At 40.8% G+C, this 21,471-nt stretch overlaps 1 protein-coding gene across 1 annotated transcript in view; it reads right to left on the reverse strand.

Annotated features, from left to right (window-relative positions):
- The window catches only part of CMPK1 (cytidine/uridine monophosphate kinase 1), a 38,183-nt gene extending 24,001 nt beyond the window's left edge, over window positions 1-14,182 (reverse strand). The window contains exon 1 of the mRNA XM_080800976.1: window positions 13,870-14,182. Within this exon, the coding sequence (XP_080657102.1) occupies window positions 13,870-14,040 (171 nt within the window). The 5' untranslated portion in view covers window positions 14,041-14,182. The remainder of the gene's footprint in view (window positions 1-13,869) is intronic.
- Window positions 14,183-21,471: the final 7,289 nt, after the last annotated feature.

Consider the following 21,471-nt stretch of genomic DNA (forward strand, 5'->3'; position numbering starts at 1 on the left):
CTAGCTATTTACCCAAAAGAATTCAAAACAGACTCAAACAGATGCTTGCATGCCAAGTTCATTGCAGCATTATTCACAATAGCCAAAGGATGGAAGCAGCCCTGTCCCACAAAAGATAAATGGATAAACAAAATATACTATGTACATACTATGAAACATTAGTCAGTCATAAAAAGAAAGTTCTGACACATGCTAATGTGTACCTTGAAAACAGTACGCTAAGTGAAATAAGCTAGACACAACAGCAAGACAAATACGGTGATTCCACTTCTATGAAGGACCCAAGATAGGCAAATTAATAAAGAGAGAAAGGAGATCAGAAGTTAACAGGGACTGGGAAAAGAGAGGAATGGGGACTTATGTGTCTATCAGTTTCTGTTTGTGTATCAAAGAAGTTTTAGAAAAGTGGTGACAGCTGTACAAAGTGGTGAATGGGATTAATGTTGCTCAACTGTACATTTAAAATGGTTAAAATAGGAAATCTTGTTTGTATTTTACCACATTTTTAAAAAATTAACAATGTAATATACCAAAACCACTGAATTATATGCACTTCAAATGGGTGAATTATTTGGTCATAAATTCTATCTCAATGAAGTTATTTTTTAATTTTTTTAAAAGATTTTATTTATTCATTTGACAGAGATCACAAGTAGTCAGAGAGGCAGGCAGAGAGAGTGAGGGGGAAGCAGGCACCCCGCCGAGCAGAGAGCCCAATGCTCCCAGGACCCCGAGATCATGACCTGAGCTGGAGGCAGAGGCTTTTTAACCCACTGAGCCACCCAGGCGCCCCTCAATGAAGTTATTAAAAAAAAAAAAAAAAAGAATACAGGGGAACCTGGGTGGTTCAACCAGTTAAGCATCTGCCTTCGGCTCGGATCATGATCCTGGGATCCTGGAATCAAGCCGGGCATCGAGTTCACTGCTCAAAAGAGCGTCTGCTTCTCCCTCTGCCCCTCCCCCTGCTCATGCTTTCATGCTCTCCCTCCTCTCTCTTTCTGAAATAAATAAATAAAATGTTTAAAAATATATATAATTTCTGAAAAATTACAAACAACAAAATTTCCAAAACGGAGTAAGTTAAATATATGATTTATCTCATCTATATGGTATATTGTTATATAGATTATATGATAAAAGTATATTTATTAACATGGTAATATGTTTACAATATTATAAGTGAAAAAGCAGGTTTCCAGATAGCCTGAACCTACTAAAAAAATGTCTGGAAGAATATGCCCAAAAATAGTGATTGATGGTAGCTTTCTCTGGATGGTAAGATTACTGGTAATTTTCATACCTTTTTTTTTTAACCATTTTATTTATTTATTTCAGAAAGAGAGTAGAAAGCATGAGCGGGAAGAGGAGTAGAGGGAGAGGGAAAAGCAGACTGCCCGCTGAGTGGGGAGTCTGATGTGGGGCTTGATCCCAAGACCTTTGATCATGACTGAAGCCAAAGGCAGAACTGACTGAGCCTCCCAGGAACCCCTATATTCTTATTTCTATGTATCTGTATTTTCTAAATTTTGTATAATGTGTCTATACTACTTGCATAGTAAAAAAGTATTCAAAATAAGAAGTATGCACATCTTTAATAATAGGACAGTTAAGATATATATACAATATAGCTTATGACACTTAACCCATCATTAGGTCATTAGCTCCATTTGGCACCTAATAATCTATTTTGAATATAAATAGCATTTATCCCATAAACTTCCTTAAATCCACTCACCCTTTCTAGGTTTTTTTTTAAAGGTTTTATTTATTTGTCAGAGAGAGAGAGCACAAGTTGGGGGGGGCAGGTAAAGAGAGAAGCAGGTTCCCTGCTGAGCAGGGAGCCCGACGTGGGATTTGATCCCAAGACTCTGGGATCATGACCTGAGCAAAAGGCAGACGCTTAACTGACTGATACACCCAGGTGTCCCAACTTTCTAGGATTTTTAAATGTAAGCTAACTCCAAATATTTTCTCTAAGTACAAAGATCTTTTATATTCCATAGACTCTAAAATACTCTACCAGATTTTCTAAAATTTATAAACTGATCAGTGTAAGCAATCACTCTCTGTATTATAGCAAACAATGACAATAATGCTTCCCACAACTACTTTTACCTAAATTAGTTTTTGATCTCTCTCCTACAGATCTTTTCTAAAATAATGAATGTTACCATCTATACACTCAGCGTCACATATTGTGCTGAACATTGTAGAAGCATCACCTCATTTCAACTTCTTAACAACTCAGTGAGGTTGGCATTATCATCGCTTTACAAATGAAGATACAGAATCAGAAAAGTTGGCGAGGGACGCCTGGGTGGCTCAGTTGGTTGGACGACTGCCTTCGGCTCAGGTCATGATCCCGGAGTCTCGGGATCGAGTCCCGCATTGGGCTCCCAGCTCCACGGGGAGTCTGCTTCTCCCTCTGACCTTCTCCTCGCTCATGCTCTCTCTCACGGTCTCTCTCTCAAATAAATAAATAAAATCTTTAAAAGAAAAGAAAAAGAAAAGTTGGCGGATACAGCTGCAGGTGGTAGACTGAGATTCAAACCAACGTCTTGACTTCAAAGTCCACATGCTTTCTAGTTCTATGCTGTATTGTAAGAAAGTTGGCCCTAATACCCCAATTCTTACATATTTATAATTTAAAAACACATACACATAATTCTATTTCAGAAAGCTATTCCTTTTCCTACCTTACACATTCTTTGTTACCAGCCTGAAGTTCTATGTAACCATGAAATACTCAGGAATTGATTTAAATACAATTCCTTGGCACTCACAATTCATACAGCACAGAATGGCACAGAAAGTATACATATTGACAATGACTGGATAATTTGCCTCTGAATATGACTGCACTGGATTACACACTATCTAACACTTAAGTCTTGGGATACAGATGTTTCAGTGTTGGCAAGACCACCTACTTCTACACCCCTCCTTTTACAAAAGGGAACATTGAAATAAACCAACTTGCCAGTTAGTGGAGAGGAAACTAGCACTTGAACCCAAGTCTGACTATTAATCCACAGTGGGCATCCAGGGCAATGCCTAGATGACAGACCTGGAGACAGTCTTTTGCCTTTAAGCTGCTTACTGCCTTTAAATAACAGAATCTCCTGGTAGAAATTAAAAAGGAAACTCAAAGTTGATGTACTTTATCATTCGGTTGTATCCTAGCATGGGGTTGAGAGAAGTTAATCCAAACACAAAGAGCCAGGCATATTGGGCCTATCTACACCATTCAGCCAGATTCTGACAATCCTCGCTTTACTCTTGCCTTTATGACACCACTACCGTTTCTGACACCATTATCATTTCCACTTGCCACCTGCCTCACCCAATAATCACTAAGTAAGTAGCAAATAAAACTGTCCACTATATAAAAACCTGTATTAGCCATTAAGTCAATTCCCAATCATATAATCAAAGCCTCTGGGCTGTCTCTCTACTCCCTATAGACACCAAGAAAATATTAACTCATGTTATCTACCTAAATCATACATAATTATAAAGGTAAATATTACCGGTTAAATTAAACACGTAATACTTTCCAATGGCACACACCAGTGATAAATACATCATGGAAGTTCCAAACATATAGGGAGCAGGGAAGCAGTCTTTTATGTAGTCCCACGTAAAGCATATTTAATTGTTTGTTGATATAAGATACAGCCTAATGATGAACAAAACCAACTTTTGAGTCTTCTAGAGAAGATTATGGAAACCAGGCATAGAAAGCAACTCATGGGACCCAGTCCTTCAAAATGAAAGTTTCTGACAATTGTAGGTAACAACTGGTGCTTTTTCCTTTGCCAAAGTAATGTTTTGTTAGCTTTATATACCAGGCATCATAAAACTGTTGGCAAACAATATGTCCACTCACACCTGTTCTTTATTAAATTCTAGATGCTCTTATCACATGTTCAGTCTATAAAAATTTTCTTGATTTGCCAGGTTAAAGCAATAGATATGTTAGAGCAAATATATTTACATAGGCAATTGGGCTAAAAGTATTAGCTTTAAGGTTAACGTGAGTCAGCATAATTAAGCCAACATGACATGAATAAGACGGTTATCACCCAAGCCCACCCCTTCTCTCTTACTAAAGAACTTCTCTGAAGTGCTCTGAACTTCAATTCAGGACAATCGTTAGAAAAAAATACTGTACTCCTATATGACTTGGACGTCCACAATCACTGAAGTCCTCTCCCCATTAGCATCTTAACTACAATGTGGCATTTAGAGTAACCCATTATTGTCATTGCAACTTTAACCCAAAGGGTATACATCAAGTAGATTTCAAAGAGAGTACAGATAAGGGAAAGAACAGACACTGAAGAGGCACTAAGACTGAGATAGAGGCATCTAATTTTCATGTGGGTAGAATATATATGTACATTCAGAGAAACTCCTCCCTGCATAGCAAACCCATGTAGTTGGATATACATGTATGTGTGTGTATTTTTTAAGATTTCATTCTAAAATAAGCTCTACATCCAACATGGGGCTTGAACCCACAACCCCAAGATCAAGAGCCACATGCTCCACTGACTGAGCCAGCCAGGCACCCCAAATGGAATATTTTTTATAACATTTTTTCTTTATTTTCTTAAGTAATCTCTACACCCAATATGGGGCTCTAACTCATGACTCCGATATCAAGAATCTCATGCTTGGGTGCCTGGGTGGCTCAGCTGGTTTAAGCCACTGCCTTCGGCTCGGGTCATGATCCCAGGGTTCTGGGATCAAGTCCCACGTTGGGCTCCCTGCTCAGCAGGGAGTCTGCTTCTCCCTCTGACCCTCTCCCCTTTCATCCTCTCTCTCTCTCTCTCAAATAAGTACTATCTTTAAATAAAATTAAAAAATAAGTTTAAAAAAAAAAAAAAAAAAAAAGAATCTCATGCTCTACCGACGAAGCCAGCCAGGCACCCTGTATATATACATACATACACATATATACATATATATATATATATATATACTCTGTGTGTGTGTGTGTGTGTGTGTGTGTGTGTATTTTTCAATGCATGATGGAGCTGGGAGAAAACCAGAATAACTCAGATTTAGCTAAATCGAGAATGCACAAATCTAGAGTGAGTGCCTGCTAGAACTGTGGCTGCCCTGAGGTCTTTTCCCACCCCCAATCTGATGGCTAGAACCTGGGATTTAATGGCCCACAAACTGGAGAAAGGGGACAAAGACTTAGGCCTAAATAGGACTGGAGATCAGATCAAAGAGCTCCATGTAAAGTCAGAACCCCAAAAGGATGATATTTTTAATGGCTACCAGAAAAGAGAAACTACCATGCAGAGAAAACAGCAACAATTCCTAACCACAAGCTCATACTGATTAAAGAAACTTGTTAAGGAAAAAAGAAGGAAGTTCTGAGATGCAAAAATAGATGGTGAATAGACAAGTTGGTATATACGTGAGTTATTCTACAAACATTACATCACTGTTATAAAACACTAACACATCACTTGTAGGGATTTAAAAAAATCACTGTAGTATTTAAATCCTGGAAAACAGAACAGGATAGAACATAGAGTTAAGCATCCTAAAGCATTTCTATTGTTTAGGAGCAGGGAGAGTAAAAATATTAATCAATATTAGACTTAAGTTAAATAACATGAATGCTTAAAATTTCTAGGGCAATCATTATAAACAGACTGTATAGCTACCAAAGTAGAAGGGAGTAAATGGGGGTAGGTATCTCAATCAAGTCAAAGAAAGCAGATGCGGGAGGGGATATAAAAAATTAACACATAAAAAGATGATGATAATAAAAACAGCTAACATTTATGTATGATTTACTACGTGCCTGGCACTGCTCTAAGAACTTTACATATATTAGCTCATTTAATCTGCACACCACCCCATGAGGTAGATACTATATAATTATTCCCATTTTACAGATGAGGAAATTTAAGCACAGAGAGATTAAATGACTTGGCTGAGGTGGCACACACACAGTAGATGTTAGGATGAAAACCAAACCCAGGCAGTCTGACTCTAGAATCTGAACTCTACATATTGCCCAATAGACAACACGCAGGTATGACACTTTGATATTAATTCATATCCCTTCAGTTCAATTTTTCTTCAGTCTAATGACTAAGAATGTATCTATCTGTACCAAAATGTACCCAAAGTATAGCTACTTACACTGCTCAAAGCATTTCCTTCATTGACTATGGATAAGCACAGAGTAGGCAAAGGCGGGGGGGGGGGGTGGTATGCTAACATATATGAAGTAATAGTAACATATATTAGGCACTCTGCCAGACATTTTTTATTAATCCTCATAATCACCATGAAAAGTAAATTAATACCCCAAATTTTCAGTGGAAGAAACTAAAAAGCAAAAATTTAACTCATCAAGGGGCAGGAACCCAGATTTGAATGGCTTCAAAATCTACTTAAATGTTCACTGAGCATCAATTTATGCTAGACATTGTGCTGGGCACTAAAAATATGAAAGTAAATCAGAAATTCAGGGTTCTCCTCCCATATGGAGTTTATGGTCTCATGGGCTAGTCTTTGGGGTTCCTGGACCCAATTCTAATTTGAGGGGTAGGTTCCCTTACACAATTCTCAAACACCAGCAGAGTGTGTGAAAATTCAACTCAATTCTGACACTATCTACCCAGAGATTCATCGGCTTCCACAGGTTGTTCAGCTCTACAAGACTGCCTCCCACCACCATCACTTCAGAGCCCAGTCTCAAGTCCAAGGTACTGCCTGTACTTCTAACCAACTGGCTATAAATTAGAGGGCCCCAAGATCCCTCTTTGGGTTTGATTAATTTGCTAGAATAGCTCACAAAACTCAGAGAAATATTTTACTTTCTAGATCACTGGTTTACTATGAAGAGGTTATAATTCAGGAACAGCCAGATATAAGCACAGCACAAAGGCACAGAACTTCAGTGCCTCTCCAGACAAGCGACTCCCCTTGATTCTCCAGGTGTTCATCAAACCAGGAGCTCTCTGAACCCCGCCCTCATTTTTGGAAGCTCCATTACATAGTCATGATTGATTAAACCACTGGCCATTGGCGACTAATTAAACATCCAGGCTCACTCCTCTCCCTGGAGGTGAGGGGGAGGGGTGAGACTAAAAGTTCCAACCCTCTGATCACACAGTTGGTTTTCCGGTCAACCAGCACCCCACCCCCACCTTAGGTGGGGTCCAAACCCCACCTCATCAACATAACAAGAAACACTTTTGTAACTCTCAACACTTGGGAAATTCCAAGGGTTTAGGAAGGTGTAAGTCTGGAACTGTGATCAAAGATCACAAGTTGTTTGAAAATACCTAAGTATTGTTCAGATCTAATTACTTAACAAATATAACTTAGATATTTATTTTGGGCTAGGGTAGTTGTGAAAAAAATTACTGAGACACTATAAGGGCACCATGAACTGAGATTGTCTGGTAATCTCCGTAACAAGCTAAATCTTAAAGATGAGCAAGCATTTCAAACACCAGGTAGGAGAAGGAGTAAAAGCCAGGGTCCCCACCCTTGAAGACATTACAATAACTCAGAAGGAAGAACTACAGGATAAACAGTTTTTTAAAAATGTAAGGTAAACTTGAATATTTGCAAAAGTTTTTCGTATCTTTTCTCATAAAATTCTGTTAAGTGTGCATCTATTTTTACTAAAGTGAAAGCCCCAAGAAGCCTGTGTCCCCATACACAGATACAGCACACAGTCTGCATTCAGGAAGTGTTTTCTGGGTCAATCTCATATAGGTTTTCTCTCCTTAGGCTTTTCTCAGAAATGAAACCTCCAATTACCCTATTCAAGGGTAATTCTGCTTTAAGTGTTCTCTACTCCCCCACATCTCCCAGCTGCTTCTTTCCTACTGTCCTTCAAAACTGAATTCAGAAATATCACCTCCCCTGGGAAGACCTCCCTGACCCACTGGACTGAAATTTAAAGGTCCCTTATCTAAATGGTAGATTTAGTACATTTGTATCACAGGATTTACTACTCTATTCTGTAGAAGTCACCGATTAACTTCCTTGCCTCCACACTAACTAAAAGCTTTCCAGAGAAGGATCTGTGCTTTATTCATCTCAGCAACAATCACAGTGCCCAGCTCTCAAAAAACTGTTTTCTGAATAAATGACAAGTAAAAGGATATTTTTTAAATTATGCCTCTTCACTTTTGAAAAAATGAGGAATTTACTCAGAAAAACTTTAGAAAGGAGATTTACCAGTTTGCAAAAATTAAAGTGCTTGATAACCATCCTGTGCTAATAAAGAACCAAACACTGCTGACAGAAATGTAGTAAGTATAATGTCTTTGAGAAGTATTCTGACAATTATCAATTAAAATTAAAAATGCACGTATCCTCTGACTTAACAATCCTACTTTAAGGTACTTTACTTACAAAAACAGCATCCATATGCAATGTTATATTTACAAGGAAGTTTTCTGAAGTACCGTTTGCAATAGCAAAAATAATTCCTGGAGACTATCCTGAATGTCCATCAATAGGGGAATGGTAAAACCATGCTATAGAACATGCATATTATGGAATATTCTACAGCTACTAATAAGAATGAATTAAATCGGGTGCCTGGGTGGCTCAGTCCGTTAAGTGTCTGCCTTTGGCTCTGATCGTGATCTCAGGGTCCTTGGGATAGAGTCCTGCACAGGGCTCCCTGCTCAGCACGGAGTCTGCTTCTCCCTCTGCATGCTGCTCACCTCCCCAACCTCGCGCTTGCACGCACACGCACGCGCACGCGCTCTCTCTCTCTCTCTCATGCTCTAATAATAAAATCTTTAAAGAAAAAAAATGAATTAAATCTATATGTAAAGACTCAAAAGGATATCCATGATACATTCAGTAGAAAACAGAAGAATTCCATCTGGAGGTAAAAAAAAAATACATATATATACACTGGCATTTTTATTTCTAAGCATATTGAGAAAGAGATAGAGAAGCAGTTAAAACCAAAGAGCTAACATGAGTGGCATCAGAATTAGAGAGGATTTTACTTTTCCCAAAAAACTATGTATTACTTTTGTAATTTAAAATAGAAAGAAAAAAAGGGAAGTTTTCAAAAGTAGTGATGGTTATATCTCAATACATTCTCCCCTCCTAAAAGTTCTTAACCGAAAAAAAAAAATTCTAAGTTACAACCACCTTTAATAAAAAGGTGGTAGGTACTTCAGAAGAGTCAAGAACTCTGTGGACTCTTTTACAGATAATTTAAACTTTCTATTATTTAAAAAAAAAAAAAAACTTATCTCTTACTCTATCCTGTCCCCCAAAAAGGAGAGAAAGGCTTATTCTTAAACAAGGGAATGTTTAGTTAATCTTCCTATCAAGTTTCTTCTATGAGCCATAATCTGCTTTGGCGATTTGTAATCAGGAGCTTGGATATTTTAGAATAGTCAGCAGATTTTCACAACCATACCATTTATTCACAGAGAGTAAGCAGAAGTGTTACATAACAAAACTTAGCGGTGCCTGGGTGGCTCAGTCCTTAAGTGTTTGCCTTAGACCTAGGTCATGATACCAGGGTCCCTGGATCAAGCTCAGCATCCGGCTCTCTGCTCAGCGGAAAGCCTGCTTCTCCCTCTCCCGCTCCCCCTGCTTGTATTCCCTGTCTCACTGTCTGTCATAAATAAATAAATAATCTTTAAAAAGAAATCTCAGTATGAGAGAGCTAGGTCTCATTCAAGCATTTCTGTCCTGGAATTGGGAGAGCTAACTGCTACTTGGGCGCCCCCTGGGGACCAAATTTTAAAACTTTTTACATCTTAGGACAAACCAGCATCCTCTAAAACTACTAATTCAAAAAATACTTACTAAGCCCTTACTACGTGCCAGGCACAATGTTCAGCACTAGAAACACAATGGCAAATAAAATCAACTTTCTGATTTCTACATAGCATCCCAAAATTTCTAAGCACAGTAGGTAGGAAGACCATACAAAGTATGAGTTACCCTCATCCGTGGAGAAAGTTATGACACAGAAGATGACAAGAATGCTTTTGGGGTACTAAAGAAAGCAATCTGGCATTGAGATAAGCTTTAGCATAATTTGTTTATGTAAGCAAATCTTTAAAAGAGAGGAGGTTTAAGGGGCGCCTGGGTGGCTCAGATGGTTGAGTGCAGGTCATGATCTCAGCATCCTGGTATCAGCTCCGCATGGGACTCCCAGCTCAGCAAGGAGCCTGCGTCTCTCTCCCTCTCCCCCTGCTCACACAATCTCTGTATTTCTCTGTCTCAAATGAATAAATAAAAAACCTTTTAAAAAAGAGAGACAGAGAAAGAGGAGGTTTAAATATCCTTCCAGCTAACACATGCAAAATTGTGGTTATTTTGAAAGACAAATTTAGGTTATGGCACCAAAATTTTTCTCTGGACAAAACAATATAAAGCTTAATTTTAGAAATTAAAAAAATGACACAGTATCCCCATCGTTTTTTAGTAACAAGTTATTCCACAATAACTCTAAGCACTTAACTCTGAAAGGATTGCACTGATTTAGAAAACCACTAATTTTCAAAAACAAATTGAGTACAAGAGGACACAGATTTAGAAACAATTAGTTAGAAAATAAAACTGAGGAAGACCAGTACAAATAAATGGGCAAAGTCAAAACCCAAATCTCCCTCAAATCCTCCCATCCCAGTTCAGAACAGTTTCAGAAAATACTGCATCAGATTTGCCTTTTCTTCCTCAAGGTCTGGGAGAGTAAGTAGCAGAGGTAAAACTCACCACCAGGAAGGAAAGAAGGAAGGAAAAGGAGGGAGGAAAGGGAGAAAAGAAAGAAATAGATAATAAATAAATACATATATACCTACAATCCAGCTTCCCTCCCATTACACCCTCATCACTAACGGCAATGCCCTAGGATACTGGAGGGCCAAATATTCTCAGATTCTACAGCCAGGCCCAAACAGGTACTTCTGGCAGCCTGAGTTGGAAATCAGTGTAATTCCCCACCTCCCCAAATTTATTTCAGCCACATTTCAGGTACCCTGTGAGCTAAATTAGCATTGGCATGATAGGGAATTTAACCTTGAGTTACAGAACTTTTTCCTTACAGAAAAAAACTTAGTCCCCAGAATTACAGTTGTTTAGAATTCAGTTTATATTTGCCTATGAAATAAAAAATTGAGTCAAAACACAAAAGACTCCTGGGGGGGGGCACCTCCGACTTAACTTTTCATAGACATTCCATTGTTCAATTTAGTCAGTTAGGAGATAGCAATTGCTAAATTATAAACTATTTGGAATTTGTAGAAATTAACTTAATTGTTTATGGCAACTGGAATCAAGAGCAACTATTTTCATGAAAGAAGATGACAGTTTAAAACAACTTAAGCTTATATAATTGCCAAAATATTAAAGAATAATACATTAGGAAACATTTAATCATGGAAATCTTAGAGTTGATAATTAACAGGTTTAAAACATTATCAGCCATTACTGAACTGAGTAAGGAATAAATACTAGTCACAGAATGTGTAGATTATTTTTAAAGCAGTGGAGTAATTTGAGTATTATTAGTTTGGATGTGGATATTTAAAGCCACATTATGATTCAGAAACAAAATATTTAAATGCATTCAAATATAGCTGTCATAAACCAATTTTTAAAGTAATACTACTTCAAAGTAGAAATAACCAACTTTATAAATTCAGAACAGGAAGTCTAAAAGAGAGGAAAAAAATTATCTGCATCTATGTGTGCCAGATATTTTATCTCATTTTTTAAAAAGATTTTATTTATTTATTTGACAGGCAGACAAGTAGGCAGAGAGGCAGGCAGAGAGAGAGAGAGAGAGGTGGAAGCAGGCTCCCCGCTGAGCCCGATGCGGGGCTTGATCCCAGGACCCTGGGATCATGACCCAAGCCAAAGGCAGAGGCTTCAACCCACTGAGCCACCCAGGCACCCCTATTTTACCTCATTTAATATTCACAACTACCATGCTAGACAGGTATTATTTCTCTCTTTTCACAGAGGAAGGCCAGCTAAAAGTAACAACTTCCCTGGGTCTAAAGAAACAGTAAATGGGGGGCACCTAGCTGGCTCAGTCAGTACAGCATGCAACTCTTGATCTCCAGGTTGTGAGTTCAAGCCCCATGTTGAGCGCAGAGATACTTAAAAATAAATAAAATCTTAAAAAGAAGAAAAGAAACAGTAAACAGAGTTAGGGTTTGAACCCATATCTGTTTGGCTCTGAAATCTCTTCTCCTTCCCCTATTATGCTATATACATATAAGAGTCATCTCAGACATTAAAAACAAAAAACAAAAGAAAACAAAACAGAGGCACCTGGGTGGCTCAGTCATTAAGCCTCTACCTTCTGTTCAGGTCATGGGGCTCCCTGCTCAGTGGGAAGCCTGCTTCTCCCTCTCCCCCCCACCCCCCACCCCCCACCCCCGCTTGTGTTCCCTCTCTTGCTGTGTCTCTATCAAATAAATAAATAAAATCTTTTAAAAAATAAACTAAAAAATAAAAAAAAAACCTGAAATCATTCAACTGCCACTTGTCTTAAAAAGTTAAAAGAACCAACAAAAATAAGAAGACAAATATTTATGTGGAGTTTTTTTTGTTTAATTAGTCCCACTTTCATTCCTAAAAATGATCAGGAATTACCAAGACAGCTGTAAAACAGTAATGAAGTAGATGTTACCACTTCGCTTTGGATGCTCTTTAGAGAATAAAATATAGGACAGGCGTGGACTGTAGGAACATAGGAGAGGAATGAAAGCCCAAAGCTAATATAAGCCACGTCCTGGAACAGAGGAGGGCATTATTTTAGAGTTCTGGGCCAAAATTTTTGTGGTCACCGAGTTTCACAAGGATTGTCTGGGTGTTTCACAGCACCACTGGGCGCCTCTCTTTTCTAGATACCCTGTTTTCCTTCACTCCCAATTTCATTCCCCAGATTCTCCAATAAGCCTTTCTCCTCACAGTGTAACTGCAACTAACCACGTTTATCTGTTCGAAAATTTACAGAATTGAACCGGTAACCTGAACACGTCGTGAAGCAACAACAAAAAAAGAAACACAATTTTAGACCTGGGAGGTATTTTACATGGAGTTTAAATCTGGGTGGAGATCCTCGTACGGTCCAGAGTGCAACTGAGACAGAGAGGAAGTGACTTGGCCACGGACAAAAGCGTGAGTTGGCAGCGGGACCAGAGGTTGAAGCTTGAACTCATACTCTGCTCCGCGGCTTTTCGACCACACGAATCCCAGCTGAGCCTCAGAGCTGGTATTGCCACTGACGAGGCCAGAAAAGTGCTCCGGGCAGATCACAAAATACCTTTAGCAACACCCTGTCCCCCGGGGTTCCTTTCCAGGATTAAGACCAGGGTGAGGTTAGCGGAGGTGTTTACAAAGGGCTTGTGGGAAGGGGCGGAGTGGATAAACCGGTCTCCCCTCCAGACAGCTGCGAGTGCACACTGCCTCTAACCTGAACCCACGCTCCCGCTGCCTTCAGCCACCTCACAACCAGCGACACACTGACCTCGGCGCGCCGGGAGTCCCCAGAGGCTGATCCTCCCGGATCCCCCTCCCAGCCCACTCTCGAGACGAATTTGATCCCCAAATTGTAAGGAAAGAGGGGCGCGGGAACAAAGCGACCCCAAGCGGTCCCCCTCTATTCAGGACGCCCCCGAGGCGGGCGGACGTGGACTACGAGTCCCGAAAGGCCGCGCGCCTCAGGACCCTTCGACCACCGCCACGCGGACGGCGCAATGGTCGCCGGGACTCGTAGTCCGCTTAGTCCGCGGCTCCGGGGGGCGCGGACCGCCCGGCGGGGCGGGACAGGCCGACCCGGCGTCCGGTCAAGCCCAGGGAGTGCGCCAGCTGCCCGGGCCTCACCTCGACGATGCGGGCGCACTGGGTCCCCTTGCCGGCGCCAGGACCGCCGAGGACGAACACGACCAGCGGTTTCATGAGGCGGTGAGGGCAGAGAAAAAGCGGCCGGCGGGTCAGCAACGGGAAGCTAAGGCCCAGGACGTGCAGCAGCCTGCGGCCGCAGCAGCTCAACATACACAGCGCCTCGGCCCGACGCTGAGGAGAGCTGACAGCGGCCCGGCCGGCGGCGGCGCGGGGCGGGGCGGGGGGAAGGGGGCGGGCCGAGTCGGCGCCCGCCGCGGCCCCGCCGCCGTGGCTGCCGAGGTGTCCGTGCCGCGGCCGGAAGAGGCGGGGCTTCCGCTGCTCCCTAAGTGACTGCGCTTGGCGCCTTCCGTGTGGGTCCGCGTCGGTTCTCTTGCCCGCGCCTTTGCCCGCTCATTCATCCCTACGCTGGTGGGGCGTCCAGGGCGCAGATCTTTCATCTATAGCCTTGTGTGGCAGGCCTGTGCTGGCGTCTGCAACGCGATACACGCGAGAGAAAACCTATTGTCTGCTCGCCAGGAGTTTAAATTCCAGTGGGGAAGCAGCCGAGCTGGACAAGCCAACATCAGAAGAGATAGACGATAGACAAGAAGGAAGGAAGAAAGAGCTATAGGATTTGAAGGGAAAAAGAGGAAGAAAAACAAGGGGTAGTTGTGATTTGTAGACGGTAGTCGGAGAAAGCCTCTGAAGAGGTGACAATTAACCCAAGACGTTATGGATAGGAAAGAGTAAAAGCAGGTAAAGACGAGGATAGTGTTCCATAAAAAGAAAAGCCCGTGCAAAAAACCCTAGAACGGCTTGTTACTGGGAAAGGACGGAGAGACCAGAGCTGTGGGAATGAGGCAGAGAATGCAATGTGGGAAAGGTAGGCCCAGGCAGGTCTTTCAGGCCTTTGGTTGGGATTGTATTCTAATTGCAGTGGGAAGCCCTTAACTACATACAACTCAGTTTCTCTGCTGCCTGCATGTGAGAAAAATCTCATTAAATACAAATAAAAATTAAGTTCTTCAGTCACACTAACCACACTTAAAGTGCTCAATGGTCACAGGCGGTGCTGGCCGATGTGTTGGACAGCGCTCATACAGAACATATCCACTACAGTTAAGTTCCATGGGGCAGTGCTGTACTAGAGCTTGTGTCTAAGCTCCTGGGAATTATTTGATAGAAAGGGAGACAGGCAACCCCTTGTGAAGAAAAATCAGACGGGCTCCAAGGGGCAAATGGAGGCCTTAGATGACTTAAAAGTTTTTAAGAGACGGGGTGCCTGGGTGGCCCAGTTGGTTAAGCTCTTGGTTTTGGCTCAAGTTGGTGGGGAGTATGCTTGAGATTCTCTCTCCTCTCTCTTTGCCCACCGCCCCCCCCCCATACACTTTCTCTCTCTCTCTCTTTTTCTCTCTCTTGTGGATAGATAAATCTTTAAAAATATTTTTTTTTTAAAAGGTCTTCAGAGACAAAGACATTAATTTGCAACAGGAGTTGCAGGAAGGGCACAGTTGCAGGAAAGTTAGAAAGCAGGAAGAGTTCCTGTCTGAAAACTGTATTTTCTCAATAAAGAAAAGACGACATCAGCTAAAGATAAAGATTTTGAGGTAGGATGTTTGAGGAGAGAGAAGGTATGAAATAGACATTTTTTAAGACAGGAAAAGTTTCTAAAGAAAAGTAATCACAGGACTTCTGAGCAATATTAAGAGTGCACTTGGTATTTGAGATCATGGATTTTAAATTTGAAGGTTTTTGTTCAGGTGCAGGCAAAGAGAAGACAGATTCTAGAAGTCATCCAGGGTTGGGTTTTTGCCAAGCGAGCATGACAGGAGAGAAGACCAGCATGGTGTTTGCACGAGCATGTTTGCAATGATGTATATGAAATCAAAACCATAAAGAAAGCAAATTATGACATTATGAGGGCATATGAGGGGGACATGGAGGAGAGCCAGGAAGGGGGCCAAGTATTAGAAGCATCAATGCTGAAGAACGACTGCAGTCGGGTCTTTGAGCAAGTGAACTGGTAGTACAGATGCCAGTGCTCTGAGTGGGATATTTGGAATTGAGATTTCAGAGATTGTATGTTGCTGATGCTGTTGAGATTCAGGGTGAGCCCAAGCTGGGTGAGACTGAGGGAGTAGAAGGCTGAGACAAGAGCATGCCCTGTGGTTGGAACTGAGGGGCCAGGGTGTTAGATTTGTCATCCAAGGAGAAATTTACATCAGATAGCATTAGAGTGAAGAGAGAAACTATGAAAGGAGAACGAAGTTGTTGAAATAGAGTGACAAGAAAGTTGGTAAATGATAGCAAATAGGAGTTTGCTATCTAATTGGGGTGACATAGACTCTGTCTGGCTACCCTCAGTCTCTTTCCCCTCTACTACTTTCCTCTCCTCTCACCCAGTATTTCCAGCCCCTTCCCAATCTCATCCTACCTTCTCTTCCTCCCTCCTCTCTCTTTCTCTTTTTTTTTACTTATTCCCGTCTCTCCTCCAGTTCTTTTCCCATTTCTAACTTCCTCCCATTCTTCCCATCTACTTCTCTTTTTCTGTCCTTCTCCCCACCCTGTTGTCTTTCTTTGCCTCTCTTATCCCTTCTACCTTCGGTTCCTACTTCCTTCCTTTCCATAATTTCTACCTTTTCCTTCCCACCATGGAAGAGGGAATGGAATATCTCAGATCATCACAGCTAGAGACATCTTATGATTAATAGCTTACTCATATTCCTTCACAATATCTCTCTTTTTACTTGTTTATTGAGCCCCTGCACCACTGGGAAGGAGGAGCTAGGACATAAGTCAGCTGAACACAAGAACAATTGGTCATAATACTAAGAACTAGTAGGAGTTTTAAAAAGGCCATATTGGAGCAAATGTGCCTTCTTTTCCTTCGTGCATGTTCTCTTAAGTGTCTTCTGTATCTCTTCTGGCAATTAGAGTTAAAAGATATTCAGGATATGGAGTCTATGGAAAAGGGGATTAGGAAGCTATTCACATGCTTTTAGTGAAGGCCTTAGACCATAGAGAAAACAGTCGTCTTTCTTGCTCCATGGTAGAGTCCACCAGAATAAGGAATCCACACAGGAGTTTGGATCTAAAATCTCATTGTATATCCATATATGGCAAGATGAAGGGACTTATTCTAAGTCTTCCTGGAATACTATGACACTTATTGTCTTATATCTTGCCCAGCTCTTTGTGCCAACTGTGCTAGACAACTAAGGAAAATACTGCTGTGGAAATATATCAAAAAGTGAAACTCGGGGCGCCTGGGTGGCTCAGTGGGTTAAAGCCTCTGCCTTCGGCTCGGGTCATGATCTCAGGGTCCTGGGATCGAGCCCCACATCGGGTTCTCTGCTCAGCAGGGAGCCTGCTTCCTCCTCTCTCTCTCTCCGCCTGCTTCTCTGCCTACTTGTGATCTTTCCTCTGTCAAATAAATAAATAAAATTATAAAAAAAAAAAAGTGAAACTCATATACCCATCCCTGCCAAGAGTTTTCCAGGGAGTTATTTCCAGGAAGAACAAGGCTAGGCTAAAGAACAGTTTATTATTTGTTGGCTCTTTGGGCCTGTACTGGTTATCTATTGCTACATAACAAACCAACCCCAAAACTTAATAGCTTACAACATGAAATTTTTTGTGTGGGAACCCTGCCCTCTTTTCTCCCCTGCCCCACTTTTCCCCACATTGGTGACCTGGAATGTTCAGTGTGAGTGTGCTGTGAGTAGAAAGAGGATTAACATGGAGGAGTTTTTCCAAAACACCTATGTCACCACACCAGGCAGTCTCCTGGGGCCAAGTCAAGGATTCATAAAAGACACCATGCTACTCTGATGCTTTAACATTTAACCCCTCTATTTGTCCACAGTGAAAGATCTAACTCTTAGCATCTTGCTCCTAATTTGTCCCCAAATAGTTCACTTTTTTTAAGCCTTAGATCAGTGCTCCTATTCCTTGGAGGTAGCAGAGAAAAGAATGAGTTCCACCTAGATGCAAACAACCAAACCTTCAATAATAATATGCCTTAATAAATATATATTGGATAAATGGATGTCACCAAGTAGAGGGCCATTTCCCAAAAAAACCCATAGACTGGAAGTCATAGATTAAATAAATTTGATGAGTATCTATTGAATATCCACTAGGTGCCAGGCATTTCGCTTACCTAATTTTTAGATGATATTCAAACTGTTTAATAATCACTGCAGTTAGAATATCTATAGATTTCTTTGCCAAGATTTGCTATGCCAGGCATCAACCCTTTAATTGCTGGACCATGGAGAGGTCCTTGGGGTCTCAGGAGAGGGGAGGAGGGCACTTAAAGTGCTCATTGGAGTAGGTCAGTGAGTAACCAGTGAGTAACCAACTCATATGAAAATAATTCACTACTTTAACCACCAATACTGGTCTTGCTAATTGAGTGTTGATTACACATCAGCCTTGCCTTATAGAATCTTCATAATGCTGTGACTTAGTACTGTCATTTTGCAGGTGAAGAAACAGCCAGGAAATGAAAGTACTTTGTTCAAGACCGCATAGGCCGTAGATAACAAAGTCAAATTCAAACTTGATGTATATGGCTTTAAATCTGTGTTCTTTCTATACGATACAGACCCCTTATAAGATAAAAAGTTCCATATTCACAAAAGCCCTTCAAAGTTAGTTCTATTATAGATGAAAAGACTGATCTCAGAAAGACATATAACAAGCACTATCCTCGAAACTCACTCCTACCCATATGTGTTTATTTATCATTTAAGTATCTTAGGTCTTTGGGGCATATATTCAGTGTATGCATATTATCTCCAGGGTATAGCTATGTTCCTAGTGAACTCTATAGGGAGCTTAAAAAAATAGAGCCTTGTCACCACTTATCTGTCCTATTTATCATAATTACCCTTTAGAGATAGATCAGCTGTTCCCATTCTTTCATTTTCCCATTCTTGACCGACCATACATACCTCTGCTGGTATGTGCCATTCATATTTCAGGCTTCAGCTCAGATTTTGCCTCCTTCAGTAAGCTCTCTCTAAATTCCCAAGACTGGGTTAGGTGCCCCTTTTTTGTTCTTCTACACATATCACCACCACCCACACACACTTACTCCTTCCCTCCTTTACTTCTGTTGTCTCACTGTGGTGTGTTGTTTATCTCCACACTGGATTTAAAACTTCTGGAAGGAAGACATTATGTCTGATTACTTTTTGTACAGCATGATAACCTGTTATTGTTACAGCATGATTCACTCTCTTAAAGGTACTCCAAGGTCCTTGGAAGATTTAGACTACTTTGGTTGCTGCCACTCAAGTTTTTCTTATGTTGGTTTTTGGTGGCTACTTCCCTGTAATTACAAAAACACCTTTCTTGAGTATACTTAGGAACCAGTTTCTAGGCTTAGTCTGGGTGATGAAGCAAAGACATGGCATGTGGTTGCATTGGAAGGGGACGGGAGCGGTAGGTCATACCCTTTGCATTCGGGCCTTTGTAGCCATCTATTATATTGTGATCTATTTCCTGGAAGGATGCTTGGTGTATTACATCACCTGATGCTTAACAGAGTTTCTAAAATGAAGATTCCTGTTACTTAGATTTGCATATTTGCATATTAGATCTCCTCTTTTATCAAAGAACCTCTTATCAAAGATTCTGAGAACATTTGTTAAAGGAAACATGGTCTTTAAAAGAACTGATGTGGGGCACCTGGGTGGCTCAGTCAGTTGGGCATCTGCCTTTGGCTCCGGTCATGACCCTGGGGTCCTGGGGTCGAGCCCCACTTCGGGCTCCCTGCTCTGCAGAAAGCCTACTCTCCCTCTCCCACTTCCCCCTGTCTGTGTTCTCTCTCTCGTTGTATCTCTCTCTGTCAAATAAATAAATAAAATCTAAAAAAGATAAAAAAAAATAAAAGAGCTGATATGGTAAATCTGACAACAGGCAATATGCCTAACCTTTTGGGAGTGTGTCAGCTGAGTTTAGTCGGGTCTATACTGCAGAACAGCAGGCTGAACAGTGAAGGGAGATTGTCTTTGACAGGTCTTACAGTGTGTTTGCTTATTAACTCTGCAAACATGGGTAGATTGGTTAGACCTATAGTTTCCTTGCCTGCCAAATCAAGATTATGTTACATCAACTCAGGTAAGCAAATACTTGTAGAGAATTTACCTATGTGTCTTATTTAATCATTCCTGTCTTCATTCCTAATAACCCAAGCTTTTTAAAAAATAAGTAAAATAAGGGGCATCTGACTGGTTCAGTGGGCAGAGCATGTGAGATGACTCTTGATCTTGAGGTCATTAGTTAAAACCCTGCATTGGGTGTAGAGATTACAAAAAAAAAAAAAAAAGGTAAAATAAGTTGACTTGACACATCAATTGTTATATTTACCTCTCCCGAGTAGATTAAGAGTCTCAAAGGAATTTTACCCAGATTGACAGCTTAACAATCCCCCTAAACGATATGATATTTCTTAAAAGCAAACCTACAGTTGTTTTTAAAGAGCAGCAGGCTAGCTGAGCTCAGAAGTGTAAACAGAGAAAGGGAAAATTGGTATTTGGAGAAATTGAGTAACAAAGCTCATAACTAATTCCAACTTCCCTGTTCCTGGTGATAACAATACCTCTTTAATTCCTTCAGCCAGGCTACTAGCAGGCATGCTAGGATTTATGACACCAAACATTTACCTAGGGTAATCATAAAGACTATGTCATGTGGACAGGAACTGAAAGGGAATAAGGAAAAATGAGAACAACTGATGTGTTAAGATGTAGAATTTGGGGGTGAATGTTTCTCTTTACAATTTTTTTCTTGTTATAGCATTCGGCAACAAACTCGTGCATTTTTTTTTTTCAGAGATTTATTTATTTATTTTACAGAGAGAGACACAGGGAGAGAGCGAACACAAGCAGGGGGAGTGGGAGAGGGAGAAGCAGGCTTCCCTCTGAGCAGGGAGCCCTATGCAGGCTCAATCCCAGGACCCTGGGATCATGACCTGAGCCGAAGGCAGATGCTTAATGACTGAGCCACCCAGGCGCCCCGAACTTGTGCATTTTTTAAAAGTATGTCATACTAGAAACGATCTTCTGTGAAGCAAATTAAAGCACTTGCAAAATTGAAAAGTACGGCTGGTAGCTTTTCTCTGTAGGGACCCATAACCAGAGCAATTCCATAGTGTCCTGAAATGACATAAATTTTAGAAAATGGGAATCAAAGAAAAGATAAAAAGAATAGTATATGTTCAGTCTATTTAAATTGCCTGCAATCTAAAAATAATTGATATTTGCTTTGGATAATTACCTCTTGATATCCCACATTTAAAACCGTGCCTTCCTTGTTCTGTTTGTCAGATCCTTCCAGTTCCCTGTGCCATCAAGCACAAGGCTTAGTGTGCAGTAGGTCCTTAGTATAGCATTTGTAGATTTTATTTCACTAAGCTTATTCACTGATTTAACAAATCAATTCCCTTAATCTCTATGAATGTGTTGGTCATTTATTAACACTGTCAATTGTCAATACACCTGAACAAATAATAATATATGGGTACTCTTTTAATTAAGTTTAATTAACTTTCACATTCGTTAACTCTTTCCTGTAATAATATGCAATAGGCAA

Source organism: Martes martes (assembly GCF_963455335.1).
Source record: "Martes martes genome assembly, chromosome: 4".
NCBI lineage: Eukaryota > Metazoa > Chordata > Mammalia > Carnivora > Mustelidae > Martes > Martes martes.